The sequence below is a fragment of the Microtus pennsylvanicus genome, chromosome 1 (assembly GCF_037038515.1).
Source record: "Microtus pennsylvanicus isolate mMicPen1 chromosome 1, mMicPen1.hap1, whole genome shotgun sequence".
NCBI lineage: Eukaryota > Metazoa > Chordata > Mammalia > Rodentia > Cricetidae > Microtus > Microtus pennsylvanicus.
In genome coordinates, this window is record NC_134579.1 from 17,661,177 (window position 1) to 17,677,994 (window position 16,818).

Genomic DNA, 16,818 nt, shown 5'->3' on the forward strand with positions numbered 1-16,818 from the left:
CCTAGTTGACAAAGCAGCGAGGGAAGAAGGCTTGGGGGAGCTGGAGGTGGCTCCCAGTGCAAGCAGGTGCAGGGCGCAAGACTGCTGAAGCTGGACGATTCCCTGGAGGGGGACGCCCGCTGCGCCTAGTTTCCATGACAACGCCAGGGCGCCAACACTGTGGGTTCTTGCCAAGGGGCTCCGGACTGCTGCCGGAAGTGACGCGTTCACCTGCCGAGCTGGGGCGGGGCGCAGAGGTGCCTTCGTTGCTGCCTTTGCTGGGAGCTAGTCGGGAGTGTACCAGGCTTTGGAAAACCAAGGTTCCCCAGCTAAGAGCGTTTACCTTCAAGCTGCGACCGGGCAGCCACCATGGCGCTCCTACTGTGCTTCGTGCTCCTGTACGGGGTTGCGGGTGAGTGGGGCATCCTTCTGTCCCCAATTCCTTGCGCTCGCAGCCCGCGGCCTCCCGGGAACAATGGGGCGTGGGGGGAGGGGGCGGCTCAATTTGGGGCGCTGCTGTGGTGGTGACGGGTGGGCACCCATGCACCAGGGTGATATGGCCCGGCCACGCGCACCAGCCGAGAGAATGCATCTGTACCAGGAGTCGCGCAGGGGGCGTGGGGCGGCAGCGGAGCGGGGACCGGATCGCACCGTAGCGGTGGCCAGGGCTCATGGAGCGGCGTGCGGGGCGCGCCTCCAGGGCAGCTTACCCTGGGGGACCGCTTAGCTTTATCTGCCCTTGTCTCTTTCCCGCGTCTGCCTGGGTGTTGTGTTCGCCAGCATTCCCCGATTTCCAAGCTCCCGGCTGCGAGTGTTTAGGTATCGGGTAGTCCAGGCGGGGAGACTGAATTACAAACGCCATTATTGAGAGAAGACTGAGCCGTTCGGTGTCAGTCGTCCTGGCTACCTCTAGGAAAGGAGCACCCAAGCTGCGCTAGCCGGGTGGATTTGGGTCTCCAAGAATAGGCTAGCTCGACCGAGCCACCCCTAGACTGGGTATTAGGGAGCCAGTGTTGGGGGAGGAGTTACCAAGGGTTGGTAGTGAGTTGATTCATTTTTTTAAAAACGACGTTCAGGTGGTGAGTTGTGCGGTGTTAGCAATCGCCTAGTATATCTTTCAGCGGCAGAACCTCTTTCCGGGAGAAGGAAAAAGGACATTTAAATAATGCCCGGATCCCAGGACGCACACACATTTTGACACTTAGAAATTTATCTTTTCCTAAGAGTGTTTTAACTGGTTGATCTCATTGACTATACTAAGCATTTGGCGGAATTTAAAAACCAAATGAGTCCTAAAAAGGATTCCCGGGTACAACTCTAGAAGGCACGCGCGCGCACACAGTGTAGTCGCCAAAGATGATTTTGGGGGAGGGTCCCTGGAGTTGGGAAGGAGGTTGGATCAGTGGCGGCTCTGTCTTGTTGGGATGACTCTCTGCTTCCTGTTGAAATGTTAATTCCATTGTTGGATGCCGCAGCTGTGAACATTGCTCATGGGATCAACATTCTATTAACCGGTCTAATCTGAGGCGATCGCTCCACCTCCCCTCTTTTTATACAGATCTTTTAGTTTTTGGCTGAAGTTTGGAAAGTAAATCTTCTGGGAAACCTGAAGGGTCATTGAACCAGTCTACTGAGTGTATCCCACCTTTGTTTTGTAAAACAAACTCAAGTTGAGTACGTGAGGTTGTGTTCCCGGGAGGAAATATTGTTTAGACCACGTCCAAAGCAGAAAGTGTAGGAGACCATACCCCCCCCCCCCCTCGCGCCACACACACCTTTTTTGTATTTATTTTTTGATGAAGGAATGAGGTTTTTTTTTTTTCTTCTGAAATACCCCATTGATAGCCACTCTTTCCATTAAGGCTATTGTAATATACTTAGCCGCTCATTTCACAGAGTGGGAGCTAGGGTATGGTGAACATATTAAAGGACAACTGTTTTCACCCCAGCTTTCCTTTTCTTTTTTTTGTCTTTTTTTTTTCGAGACAGGGTTTCTCAGAGGCTTTGAAACCTGTCCTGGAACTAGTTCTTGTAGACCAGGCTGGCTTTGAACTCAGAGATCCGCCTGCCTCTGCCTCCCGAGTGGTGGGATTAAGGCGTGCCCCACCACCGCCCAGCTCACTCCAGTTTTTCTGCTTTAGAATTCAGGAATTCCCCAGTCGTCGTCCCCCCGCCCCCATACCATTCACCCAAACTCAAATCCCACACACCTCAGAAACTAATTGATTTATGAGTTTAAGTATTGGCTCTTAGGTGTAGTAATGGTGAGAAGTCTAGTTCATTGCTAACACAATTGAGTCATATTTGCAAAATAAGCTTTATTTATTGACATACTGCCATGCTGTAGACTTGCCTTTGCAAGTTTTTAAAAATCATTTATTTTTATTGAATGTTTATTAGTGTTTTGCCTGTGTGTATGTCTGTGTGAGGGAATGGGAGTCAAGACAGGTGCTTCCATGTGGATGCTGGGAATTGAACCTAGGACCTCTAGAAGACCAAGCAATCAGTGATCTGAACCCCTGAGCCATCTCTCCAGCCCAGCCCTGGTCTTTGCAAATTTTGTGTTATGTCCTGGACGCTGATGGGACTCTACAGGTCTATTTACTGTCTGTGTAGTCCAAAGTTATCTATTTACTGTCTGTGTAGTCCAAAGTTATCTGATTAGGAGCAATAGTGGAGCTGGAGCTGTAGTAGTGAGATTAAACCCTTGATTAAACAGTTATTAAGCATGCTGAGGATAACCTTGAACACTTGACCCTCCTGCCTTTTCCCAGTGCTTGGCTTAGGAACTCAGGGCTCCAAGCATTCTCCCGACTGAGCTACACACATTCCCAGCTGTAACTGCCACTTTTCTAATGGTTAGTGGTGTTTTTTAAGGGTTCAGGGCTTGTCTGGAACACCAGGGCTTATCTGGAACTCAACTGTGTAGACAGCAAATTTAGCAGCAGCCCTGCTTCAGCTACTACTTCCTACTTGTTGGATTTGCAGGAGCACACCCCCATACCTGACCTGTATATACATTCCTTTAATCCCTCAAGTGACCCTTGAGGGTACATATCACAACCATCTCTATTGTCTGAGTAGAGAAACTGAGGCATGGAGTAGTTGTGTACATGAATGTGCCATAGTCATGGTTTTGCTGCTCATTCTCCTCCTGTCACCGAGAGATTATACCTTTAAAGCAGCCACTTTTCTCTTTGATTACCTCTAATTGATATCCTCAGTTCTAACGCTGGTCACCCTTCACTTATGAAGAACCTGGTGTTGGTTTGACCATGTGTCAAATATTGAAGGCTTTTATGACTAACCTTTTAATTTCATGGCCTTGGTTGAGTGCTTCTGAGTCACTGTGAGGAACCTAAGATTTTTCTGGGCTTAGGACACTGTTGGAAACTAATATGGCTGAATATACCCCATGTACCGAACTAGTTTTGTTTTTAGAGAGTGTCTCATGTACCCCAGGCTGGCCTCTAACCAAGGATGGGCTTTGAACTCCCAGTTCTTCTTCCTCTACTTCCCAGGTAGTGAGATTACAGATGTGAACCCTGAACCTAGCCAGCATCAGAATTTTTCTTTTAAAAAACCATCTGGGTGTAATGGCACGCGCCTTTAATCCCAGCAATCTGGAGGCAGAGGCAAGTAAATCTCTGTGAGTTCAAGGACAACCCAGGATGTGTGGAGAGACAAAATAAAACAATCAAAAAAAAAAAAAAAAACCAAACCACTGAAACCCAAAACAGCTAATTCTTTGAGGGTTTCATTCATGTATATCATGCATTTTGACCTTACCAACCTCCCATTTGCTCTTCGATTCTTCCCTAATGACCCCCTTTCCCCCTGCCATGTTCTCCTCCCAACTTCCTGTCCTTTTACAGTCCAGTGAGTCCATTCAGTGCTGTCCATATGTGTGTGGATGTGGAGCCGTGCACTGGAGCAGGTCCACGTGTGCAGGGGTGCAGGGCCGTGCACTGGAGCACGGACCGCTTACGAAGGTCAACGCTGCAGGTGAGACTTCACGAGCTCCTGTCTGTGATGGAAACTTGACTGGTTTGGTCTTAGTGTCAGCAGTTCAGAAAGTTTGTTCCCTAACAGGGCGCTGCTGCCTCTCCGTCTACCAGGGAGTAAAGCTTAAAACACCCCAATTGCCGGTCACCTGCTAGCCGTTTGATGGTGGCCATGCCACAGTCCGAAGGACACCCCAGATGCTTCGTGTGTGCAGAACCAATGTACTGAGGAAGGGGTTGGGAAGGTGGAGGTCAAAGGATGCATTATTTTCAGTGGATCGGAGGAGTCCGTTTAGGAGATGTATTTGAACGTGTTGACCTTAGTTAATAACATAGTCTTGAAAATTGCTGAGTAGATTTTAACTGTTACCACAAAAAATAGGTATGAGGTAATTGTCTATTAGGTGGCTAGATAGAGTCATTCCAGAGCACACTGGTGTGCTCCTCCCTTCCATGCTCCCTCCTCCCGCCTCTGCTCCCTCCTCCCGCCTCTGCTCCCTCCTCCCATGCATCTCTGGCTCTCTCACTAGGTCATTGTACTATTTTGTAGCCAGGCTGTCCGGGCAGTCATCCTTTTGCCTGAACTTCCTGAAAGCTGGAATTATGGGATTCTAGGCGTGAGCCTCCACACCACCATGCCAGTGTTCTGCTCTAAGCTCTGTGATGTGTTTACCATGAGCTTCTCTTTTGAAATCCCCGACACCTAGTTTTGGTTTTCCAACCAGCTGTCTTGTCCCTTACTGCTCTCTGTGTTAGCTTTTCCATGGTTTGGCATAGCCCTTTTTACGCTCTGTCCTAAGCCTGAGTGACCTCATATCTACAACTGCTTGACACGCCATGAAGATAATTTCAAGCTCAACTCACTTTGGATTCTGAACTATTTCCCTTTTCTTTTCTTCCCTCTTTTTCTACCTCTTGTTTCTTTTTCTGGGCCTGCTCTCATCTTGATTTTTTTTTTCATTCTTTTCAAGTCTCTTTCCGTTGCTAGGGCAGGTTAGCCTGAAATGTACTATGTAGCCCAGGCTGGCTTTGAACTCATGACAATGTTTCTGTCTCGGCCCCACCAACTGCTGGGATTATAGTAGACCTAAGCTGCCACACCTGCTTGAGTTACCATTGGACTGTCTGACAGTCAAGTTTTCACTTGCATACTTTATATTTTTCCAAGTCCCTAAGTAAACTTTTCCATTAATTAGAAGATGAAAGGGTCTATTCAGTCAAGTATTTATGGCTTGCATGCTCTGTGCTAGGTGCCTCTACAATCGCGTATGATACAAATTGTAAAACGTATTAACGAAGATGTGTGGGATTTGCAGTGAAGGATATGTGATGTGTCAGGGGGTTGAGAAGTTCAGTGGATGTAAAATATATTAACAAAAACTGTTGAAACCTTTATTGTACATGAGTCATAAGATGGCCTAGGGTGGGGACCGAGGTCTTTTTTTTTTTTTTAAGTGTTAACAAGTGCCCTGTGATGTCACTGCTGACCATGTTTAGTGGACAGAGATGTAAAGGCTGTTTTGAGAGCTTGGCAGAAAATTATAGGTTGGTCAAGTCAGTCTTGCACACCCATGGTCCTGAGAGGCTGGCTGGTGGCGTTGTGAAAGTTCTCAAATGGTAACAATGCAGTCACTCTGGAGGCAGGTAGAACTGCCAGCTCTAGCTGGACTCCAGCCTTGATCTGCGCGTGCATGGCCCCTGTAGACGTGCTGTGCAGCGATGTTGGTCTTCCCCTTGGGTCTGGGAAGTTTCTTTGGGAGACATGGTGAAGCCTTCTGGTGTTTTGTACCAAAAGGAGAACTGGGAGAGAAGCAGTGCAATTTCTGACTTGATTTTTGTGGTGATATCACGGTCTATGGGCAGAATAAAGAAAAGTACGAGGTGTGTGTGTGTTTGACACAGAGTATCACTCTGTAAGAACCTTGGCTGCATTGGAACTTGCTTTGTAGCCCACACTGGCCTTGAACTCAGAGATCCACCTGCCTCTGCTTCCCAAGCACTGGGATTAAAGGTGTGGACCACCATTTGTTTGTTTTTTTTAAAAAGACTTCATTGTTTTTACTTTATGTGTATAAGTATTTTATGTAAATTATGTATGTGTACTTACTCCATACCTTATGTCTGGAGTGGCCAAAAGAGGGTTCCAGGTTTTTTGGAACTATGTAGCATAGAACAGAACCCAGGTACTCCACAAGAAGCCAGTGCTCTTACCTGCGAAGCCGTCTCTCCAGCCCTTGACTAGGATCTTAGGATGGGAAGTAAAAAAACAAAACAAAACAAATCCCCCAAGAAACCAGTAGGGAGATCTTTTAAAATTTAATCCCAGGAGAGGCAGTGCTCAGCAATCCTGAATTGAGGATCACTGCTGAGAAATGCCAACTACGAATACAAAGATGACATAGGAGGTGGCAGAAACATCACCCATCCGCAGCGCATGCACAGGGTGAGATCATGGAAGCATCAAGGCGTGATAAGGGCTGCTGGAGAGCTGGATGGTGCAGTTGCTCTAGAGACCGATGGAGAAATGAGGCTGGTCCTACTGCCAGCAAGTGGTTGTGAAATTGGGGTCAATGGATTCCACAAGTACAGTTTCTGTATTGGTGATACAAAAGCTGTATTTTAATAGGTTGCGTGGGTGTCCAGTTAGTGGGGACTAGAAACTGGACTTTGCATGTTGCCTTTTTAGCCCTAATTACAAAACAAGAAGCCAGCAGTTTTTGCTTTTTCTTTTTCTTTTGTTTTTGTTTTTTGAGACAGGGTTTCTCTGTAGCTTTTGGAGCCTGTCCTGGAACTCGCTCTGTAGACTAGGCTGGCCTCGAACTCACAGAGATCCGCCCGCCTCTGCCTCCCGAGTGCTGGGATTAAAGGCGTGCGCCACCACCTCCTGGCCAGATCTTTCTTTTTCTCATTTCAGATCAAAAATCTCAAAATCCTCGTTATTTGAATATTGTTTCTCCTGCAGATGAACTCCCGAGCCCTTTGGATGCTCAGGGATGACACTCTGCTATCTCATCTCTTACTTCTGGATCTCATCAGTGCTGAACTTACTCCTATGTGTGCTTTCAACCCCGTATTTCCAGAACCGTCATCACTGCCGTCCTTTCCTGTCTTAGCCAGACTTTGTGAAGCAGCTGCCTGCATTTGCTGACTCAGTTCTCCCTTTTCATGTCACGTCCTTCCTTCCCATGCTTCTGTGAAGCTGCGGTGGTTGTCCACACCGAAGTTACCGCTGTGGCTGCGTCACGCCTTGCCTCTTCAACCTTGTGGCAGAAATAGCTTTGTTGGGGCTGGAGAGATGGCTCAGTAGTTAAGAGCAGTGGCTGCTCTTCTAGGGGACCCAGATTCAATTTCCAGCACTTACATGGTGGCTCAAAATCATCTGTAACTCTAGTTTCTGGGGATCTAATACCCTTTTTCAGCCTCTGTGGGCACTGCGTACTCGTGATGCCTACACAGGCAAAACAGTCATACACAGAAAATTAAAAATAAGAAACCAAACCCTGTTAAACAGTCTCTCCCCTCCTGGGCTCGTGCTTATTTTCCTCCCTGCTAATCAATCTCTGTCCTGTCTTGCTAGTCTTGATGTGCTGTGCTCAGTTTCCCACTTGTACTGTAAGCACAGATTTCCCAGGTTTCCTGGCTTTGGTTACCATTCCATTGCTCGCAGCCACTGGTCTATTTCTAGTTTCTCACGCCTTCGCCCATCCCGTCATGCCACCCCCTCTCTCCACTTAGACTTCACACTTCACTGAGCCTGTTCCTTCTGACATTATCTCAGGCAGAAGTGTGGCATTTGACTCTACTCTCTCATCCATTCTCATCCTGTTCTAAGATGTGTGTCCCTCCAGCCCCGAGCTGCTTGGGTCATAATATCATAGCATCTTCACAGCAGGCCTTGCTCAGGTGTACTTCCTCCTGTGTTCTAGGCCTGTCCCTTTAACACCAGACACACCTTATTATGACTGGGTTTCTCACCAGCCTGATGCTTTCTTGAGATAAAGACTGTATTTGCCCTCTCCAGCTTACACTTCTTGGGTGCGTGCTGAAAGGTCCTCAAGGCACTTGGGAATGACCTTGAATGGCAAGAGCGTTTGAAGGTCAGAGGGGGTTGACTGAAGAGGTGAGCAAGGCCTGGCGGTGTCTTCCCACCTGGGCAGCTCTGGGTAGCTTTGCCTGGTTGCTCAGGAATGGGCAGCCCGTTTCCACTCCAGCCCAAGCTCGAGTGTTCTGTTTCCAGTCTGTTCTTTCCGTCCCCTGGTTGCCACACTTCCCCAGTCTACACACGAGACATCAGCGGGTGAAAACGGATCCTTTTGTGAGAAAATAAAGGAAATATTTAAGCTGGGGATTTTGACTGTGTCTGCTCAGTGGTCAACAAGTCGTGGATGTGAACTCTGAAATAATTATTGGAGTAAACCAGGAAGCAAGTAGCAGCTAACCGGAATGACCTTAGAACCTTGGCTTCCTGGCTTTCACCTAACTTATGCTCCTTAGGAAAAGAAACCCAATAGTCTTAAGCAGCAGGTCTCAACCTGTGGGTCTCAACCCATTGGGTTTGTGTATCAGATAGCCTGCATATCAGATATTACATTACTGTACATAGCAGTAGCAAAACTACAGTTATGAAGTAGCAATGAAAATAATTTTCTGGTTGGGGGTCAGCACATCATGAGGAACTGAAGGGTCACAGTGTGAGGAAGGTTGAGGACCAGTGCTCTAAAATTATTGTTAGATTGATTTTCATATTTTGGTTTTCTTGTTGAAGCTGGAGAGAGAGCACAGTCAGTAAAAGTGCATGGCATGCAAGCATGAAGACCTGAGTTCAGTCCCCAGAACTCATAAAAAGCCAGACGTAGGCACCGAGGAGGCAAGGACAGGGGTGTCTGCAGCTCCTTGACTGGTCAAGCATGACTATGAGCTCCCAGGCCAAGAGACTGTCTCCAAAAAGTCAAAGTGGATGGTGTGTGATGTATGATACCTGAGACTTTCCTTTGCCCTACACACACACACACACACACACACACACACACACACACACACACACGTATAAAAGATGTTTTCTTTTTCCTTATTCATAGTGTCTTTTTAGGCCTCATCTCTCCAAAATGATGGGATTACAGAAATCTTTCATAGTGGCTCTGGGGTTAGATCATCTCCTAGACACTAGACAATAAAAAAACAAGTTTTTCAACTCTCCTTTGTTTTCAACTGAATTTCTAAGTTGGGCTGAAGGTATAGATGGAGGAATGGGAGGAGTGTAGGTGACCCCCTTGGCATGGTGATAGGATTCCTTCTGAAAACTGGAACCAGCTGCTCTTACTTTTCTGCAGATTTACTTTTCCCAGCCCATTTCTGACTCCTGGCTAATGCAGGACAAAGTAGTTAAACAGGTTCTATTAGTAGTAATAACAGGGATGATGAAGGTGGAGAAGGTAAACTATTGATGAGGCCAAGGAGGTAACATTGTGTCTCCGATGCTCTAGAACCTTTCTCCTTTCCTTGTCTCACCCATCTTGATTCGGACTAAGGGGTTGGCCAGTTCAGAGCTTTGTCCTTAACCATCTCACCTGGAGTCAGCAGTGTTTACCGTTGATTGTAATCGACAGGGTGCATGGAGAAGACTGCTTCCTGCTCTTGCAGGAGGGAAAGAAGGAAAACCACGGCGGTCTGGTATTACCGGTGTTTGTTCTTTAGTATTTGAGAAAAGGGCCTGGCACAGTTAAATGAACTAACACATTCATACTGAGGAAATACAGATGTCTTTGGAAACAAGTCCATTTCCGTGACATGAAAGATGTTTAGACTGAAAGAAGGAAGGAGACTCGTGGATACTGCTGGACCTTCTGAAGCCACTGGTCTGCTTTCCCGGAAGCTTTCCAGGTTTCTTAAAGAACAAATAGAGGCTTTGACTCCAGAAGCAGTGAGCCAAATGCCATGAGTCATGTTTGCTAAGTCCTTAGAGTGATAATGTCACCAGTGCCTTCAGACTCACCAGTAAACACTGTTTTGAACTCGAAAACTGGGAAAATTCCCATGTTTTCAAGTGGTTGGATATAAACTTTCACCTTGTTTTGTACTGGAATAGTGTTGTAAGGACTGTAATTATTCCTTACTTGTTCATTGTAAACTTGACCACTTCAGACCAGCCTAGAGCCAGGCATGATGGTGCATGCCTTTAATCCCAGCACTCTGAGGCAGAAGCAGGTGAATCTCTGAGGCCAGCCTGTTCTACAGAGCAAGTTCCAGGGCAGCCAGGGCAGCCAGGGCTGTTACACAGAGAAATTGTGTCTCAAAAAAAAAAAAAAAAGCAGAAAGCAAGCAAACAAACAAACAAACAAAAAAAGAAAACAACCTAGAATGGGTTGAGTCCAGGATAGAAAAGTGAATATACCCTGTTTTTTGTTTGTTTGTTTTTTTGACGTGTCTTTGTATAAACCATGCTGGAGCTGATCTCCCTGCAGCCAGCCAATCGCAGTCTCTGGAAACCTGTGACTGCAGTATTGGGCCACCACTCAGGGTTCCTTGTTATTGAAATTTTATTTGAATCTGTCCTCTTAATAGCCTTGAGATACGAAGGACATCCATCATTCAAAACTGAGGAATCAAAGCTTGCATCCACTTGATTGTGGCCATGACGTCAAACGGTGCGGTACACTGAAAATGTCTATGCTGCCTGCATTTGCCATTAGAAATTCTCTTCCAGCCATATCTAGAAAGGAAAGATGGAGTTAACTGAATAACTTTTAGCCTGGTTTATATAAAACACATTTCCATATATGATCAAATTAAACATATAGAGATAGTGAATATTTCTTTTCCAAGTAGTCTTTGAAATTTGGTTAGTGTTTCCATTTATAGCTCATTATAGCGCATTTCAGCTTGCATTAGACACTTGTCCAGTAGCTGGCAGTGACCGTAGTGGCCAGCATAGATCTAGAATGCGAAGCAATACTGCTATAGCCAGCCCTAGAACGAACGCTTATTCAGAAAATGCACCAAAGCAGTGTGTCGGGAAAGCTAAGGGAGTGTGCCTTTCTATTACTCTTGTCAGGTTTTACCTTTCAAGTAATTATGCGTGTCACACAGTATTTTCTGTTGGCAGTGAGCTAAATCAAGTCTCTCGTTTCTTATTTAGTTTCTCTTAATTATCAGAGCAATTGTTACATGGACACAATGATGTCAGCTCCCCTTACTTGATAATTATGAATATTGTGCATTTTACATGGTAGACAGAAAAACATATATACACAAATGTATATCTTAAACTTGCCCATAGGGAAATATTTGCATTTTGTGGAGGGTACCAAATAACCAGGATACCGCCACCCTGGTGGTGGATGAGGAGGAGTTTGAATTCACTTTGGGACATTGGGAAGGCATTTATACCATGACTAAAGCAGCCAGTTTAGACATGCATATCACAGGATGTAAGTGACCTTTTCTGTACCAATTTAGGAGTTTTTTTTTTTTTTAAATAAGGTAAAACACTATTTACTGATTTTGGTATGTCCATTTGTTATGTTTCTCATTTCATTCAAGTGTTTTCTTACTGCTTTTGCCAAGTAGTTCCTTTCCAGGCTTACCTTAATGAAAAGGGAAGAAAAGGCAGCTGAGGTTTTTATAAGGAGGCTAGGAGATTTTCTAAAATGGAGTGATACATCGCATTTCATGAAGGTGATGAAAATATTCACCATGGCAACCATTCTGCTTTTACCCATAATGCAAGATAACCTATTTGCATTTGTTTGTTGGACACATGTAAAATTAGCAGCCGTGTAGTGGAGTCTGTGGGGAAGACAATTACTGCTTAGATAGGACAGAGCTGGAGTCACTGGTCAGCCTTTCAAGAGAGGGTCCTTGTGGGGGGCTGGGGAAAGGGGGGGGTCTCAATCTAGGTCAGCCCTACTTATATCTGCGTGCTCCTCGCCTGCCTTCCCGTGGTTATTTACATGTTCCTTAGTCCTGGCTTTTTCTATATTAGATGTTTGTCACAAGCAATCGCAATTCCTGTGGAAGTTTGAAGGAAATAATGTGTAGTTTTTGCTGAGGAGATGCAGTGTCCCTCCGGATAGAAATGAGAAGGCCCTGTTCTGGGGAGGAATCAGACATTTTCTTCTTTAATTTCTCGCACCCCAGTGGAAACTAAACCAGAACTCTACTGTGTATTTCCAGTCTTCCAGGTGTCTTACTCCGTGTTTCCAACAAGATTTTATTTCTCTGAGGTTTTCATGCTTAAATCCAGGTGTTCTAGTGCATGCCCCCCCTTTTTTTTCTGACGTACAAACAGGTTCGAAATGCCTCATTTCATTTACTTGGACAGGATCACAATCTGTCTACTGTTCCTGTCCTCTTCTTGAAGGCCATGTTCCTCAAAATAGCAGTAGCTTCTGTTCCTGCTTGGGTCCCCTCGTCATTCCGGTCAGATGTATCCTATTCCACATCCATGGAGCTGTGCTGGAGTTGACCTAGGCAGCCAGCGATCATCAAAACTAGTACAAACCTTTTATTGTCTTGTCCTTTAATAATAAGTGTTTAGTTCCTACTGTTTGTAACACCCTGTTACTAAGTGTTAATAGATAAAAGACCCAGAGGGGTCTACATCCTAACAGGAGGGGTGGGTTTGATGTGTTTATTCATTATATATTGTGCTGGCTTGTCTTACGTCAACGTGACACACAAACTAGCGTATCGGAAAGGAGGGAGCCTCAATTGTGGGAATGCCTCCATAAGATCCAGTTGTACATTTCCCTAATTAGTGATTGATGGGGGAGGGCTCAGCGCATTGTGGGCGGGGCCATCCCTGAGCTGGTGGTCCAGAGTTGTGCAAGAAGGCAGACTGAGAAAGCCAAAAGAAGCAAGCCAGTAAGTATTGTTCTTCCACAGCCTCTGCTCAGGTCCTGCCCTGACTTCCTCCAGTGATGCACAGGTCTGTGGAAACGTCAGCCAAATAAACCCTTTCCTCCACAACTTGCTGTTCAGTCACGGTGTTTCATTGCAGCAATAGAAACCCTGACTAAGACACATTCTCTAGGCATGCACCACTGTGTCCAGTTTACGGCACCTGGAGCTTGCTCGCCATGCGGCACCCTGTTAAGTAAGCTATGTTCCCCGCCTGAGATGGGCTTTTATGATGACAATGACCTGCCTATTGTCCTCTATTTATTGAAGAGAGAACTCTGGCCTATTGGACTCTGTCCTTAAACTATGTGCCTGAGAGTTTGGAAGCATTGGGTACCCAGAGGTAAGCTGCTTGAGAAATACGCTGGGAATAGAACTCTGCGCCTTTGGAAGAACAGTACGTGTGCTGTTGGTTGCTTTTATTCTCCAATCTTTGGGTGGCTTGCCACCCAGTTCCCAAATAAATCACACAGAGGTTTATTCTTACTTATGAATGCCTGGCCTTAACTTGACTTGTTTCTACCTAGCTTTTCTTAACTTAAATTATCCTGTCCTATCTTTTGCCTCTACTCTACATACCTTTCTTGACTTGGTACTCCCTGGCTTGCTGTGTAGCTGGGTGGCTGGCCCCTGATGTCCTCCTCTCCTTCTCCTTTTCTCATTCCTCTATCTTCCCTTTCTAGATTTCTCCCTCTATTTATTCTCTCTACGTGCCAGCCCTGCCTGTTTCATTTTCCTGCCTAGCTATTGGCCGTTCAGCTCTTTATTAGACCAATCAGGGGTTTTAGACAGGCAAACTAACACAGCTTCACAGAGTTAAACAAATGCAACATAAAAGAATGCCACACATCATTGCATCATTAAACAAATGTTCCACAGCGCAAACAAATGTAACACATCTTCAACTAACAGTCTACGACAGTATGTGTTCTTAACCACTGAGCCAGCTCTCCTGACCCTGACATATGTGCATTATTCTATTTGATCCTACTATAGTAATGAATGCATTATTACAATTTTTTTAAGTTTATTTTATTTTATACACATTGGTGTTTTTGTCTTCCTGTATGTCTGTGTGAGGGTGTTGGATCCCATAGAACTGGAGTCACAGACAGTTGTGAGCTGCTTTGTGGGTGCTGGGAATCGAACCCTGGTTCTCTGGAAGAGCAGTCAGTGCTCTTAACCACTGAGCCATCTCTCCAGCCTTTTTTTTTATTATTACAATTTATTCGTTTTCTAGCACAGGGTCACACTGCATAGCCCAGGTTGGCCTTGAACTCACAAATATAGAGTAGACTAGTTTCAGACACTTGGTGATCCTCCTGCCTCAGCTTCTAGGGATATACCACTGTACTTAGACAGCATTATTACTGTTTATTTTCATCTTTAATGTGAAAACATTTAGTCACCATGAAGCTATAAATTGCTTACAGATAATTTTATAAGCAAACTTTGAATTTGAACTCAGATCTGACCTTACATCCCTCGCTGTTCATTGAATAAGTTACTTCTATAATTCAGACTGTGAATGTTTTCCACCACACTTATTGAGGGGTAGATTCTGAGCTGCTAAGTTGTTGACGTGCTGGTGGGTGCAGTGGGAGGAGATGATGTGGGCAAAGGCGTCTTTTTGGTTGGTTGATGGACTACACTTAGGGAACATTTCATTCTGAAACAGATAATTTAGTTCAACACCTTTAATTTATGCCTGAGGCCCAGAGAGTCAACTTGTCCAAAGTGACACAGACAGCTCGCTCTCTCCCTCTCTCTCTGCTCTCTCTGTCTCTGTCTCTTTGTTGCTCGTGTGTGTGTGTGTGTGTGTGTGTGTGTGTGTGTGTGTGAGAGAGAGAGAGAGAGAGAGAGAGAGAGAGAGAGAGAGAGAGAGAGAGAGGTAACAGATGACTAGTCTGGTATTTATTTCTCTACTAAAAAGAACCCACCCAGTCTCTGAACCAAGTGCCTAAGAGAAAGTCTACTTGGAAGTTTAGTGTAGAGGCTGGGGAGCTGGCTCAGCCGTCAGAAACAGGTACTGTGCAGACTCAAGTTCAGGTCTCATTATCCATGTTTTGTGGCTCATGACTACCTATAATTCAGGCTCCAGGACATGGGCTGCCCTCTACTGGACTGTGTGGGCACTGCATTCAGGTACACAAACCCACAGTCACTCACACAATTAAAAACAAAGTATGAGCTAAAAAAGAAGCTAGTGTAGAAGAGACTTTGTGCATGTTTCAGCCCCTCCCCATCTCACAGATCTAGAGGTGTTCTGATGGTGGACCCTGCCCTTTCTAGGATTGGGGATTCGTGCAGGACGATTGTAGCTGAGAAGCCCTGGCCTGTCCCCATTCATATGGGATTACTATGGCTGAGTTGTAGCCAGCTTGTTTCATTTGTATTTTGCTCCATTACAAATTAAGCTACCTCTCAGTGTCTCTGATTCTGTGCAAAGTAGGGATACTGTTAATATCTCTGTTGTGGTGTTTTTAATCTCTAGATAGTGGTTCTCAACCTTCCTAACGCTGCGGCCCTTTAATAATACCGTTCCTCATGTTGTGGTGACCCCCAGCCATACAATTATTTTCACTGCTACTTCGTAACTGTAATTTTGCTACTGTTACGAATCGTAATGTTAATATCTGACTTGCACATGGTCTTAGGTGACCCCTGTGAAAGGGTTGTTTGACTCCCAGGTTGAGAACCCCAGCTCTAGAGCACTTTGAAAAGTGCGAGGCATTTAGTGAGTACTCTTCCTGTTTGTTAAGATGATGGCTTCAAGCTGGGTGTTGTGCACAGCTCTGTTCGTAACACCCACAGTCTAAGGTAGAAGGATCTCAAGTTTGAGGTCAGCTAAACCATGAGACCCTGTCTCAAAAAGTTACCTTTCCCTGATGGTTTCCATCCTGCTGTGTTTCCTGGGTATCTGGTGTTCGAGTCTTCTCATTGTGGGGTGTCGACTCCTGCCATTTATAAAATACTAAAGTATCCATGTGCTAGTTTTTGCTGTTGCTAATTGATCTGTTAGCATTCTTATCTCGGCAGATGGAAGTGATAATTGAACAACTAAAATATAGCAGCCCCCACCCTTGTGAGATTTCCCCACAACATATAAAGGACTAATTGAAGTAATTAATTAAGACATTTAACCACTCCCCTGCCTATCTACCGCCCCTCCCTCCCTCCCTCCCTCCCTCCCTCCCTCCCTCCCTCCCTCCCTCCCTCCCTCCTCCTCCTCTTTTTCCTCACTCAGGTCTGGTCTCAGTGTGACCTGAAATTTCCAGTCTGGCCCAGGCTGACCTCAAACTCAGTCTCAGCTTCTGAAGTGCCAGGATTACCCCTGTATGCCACTACACTCAGCCCAGCCCACCCTCGCCCCGCCCCGCCCCGCCCCACCCCCTCTCTGGTTGAAAAACCAGGACAGTCAGGTGACTTTCTAAAGCATGACTAATCCCAGAGGAACTTCCTGGCAAGAAGGTTGGCACAGGTTGGTGAAACAGGAAGGAATCGAATGCAAGAGCATAGATAACCAATTCCTTTTGGCACAGACCTGACTTTTCTGTGATGTGGTCACCAATAGCAAGTCTGCAGTGTTGGTGATTAAACTACAAAATTCTGCTTGTCCTTATCTGTCGACTGAGGTTTCTGTCCCACCCGGTTCCACAATCATTCAGTCCCAAAGAAATATGGCCTATTAGCTCAGGTTTCTTATTAACTCTTTTTTTTTAATTGATACTTATTGTGCTCTACATTTTTCTCTGCTCCCCTCCCTGCCTCTCCCACCCCCCTTCAATCCTCTCCCAAGGTCCCCATGCTACCAATTTACTCAGGAGATCTTGTCTTTTTCTACTTTCTACTTCCCATGTAGACTACATCTATGTAATTCTCTCTTAGTGTCCTTTCTTATTAACTCTTATAACTTATATTAGCCCATAATTCTTGT

General features: G+C 45.6%; 1 protein-coding gene across 2 annotated transcripts in view; it reads left to right on the forward strand.

The window, feature by feature from the left end:
- Positions 1 to 208: 208 nt before the first annotated feature.
- Cxadr (CXADR cell adhesion molecule) overlaps positions 209 to 16,818 on the forward strand; it is a 55,628-nt gene continuing 39,018 nt past the window's right edge. Inside the window, exon 1 of one of the 2 annotated variants that reach the window (XM_075957853.1) lies at positions 209 to 391. In XM_075957853.1, coding sequence (XP_075813968.1) covers positions 349 to 391 — 43 coding nt within the window. In that variant the 5' untranslated portion in view covers positions 209 to 348. The remainder of the gene's footprint in view (positions 392 to 16,818) is intronic. The other variant, XM_075957907.1, reaches the window with a different exon arrangement.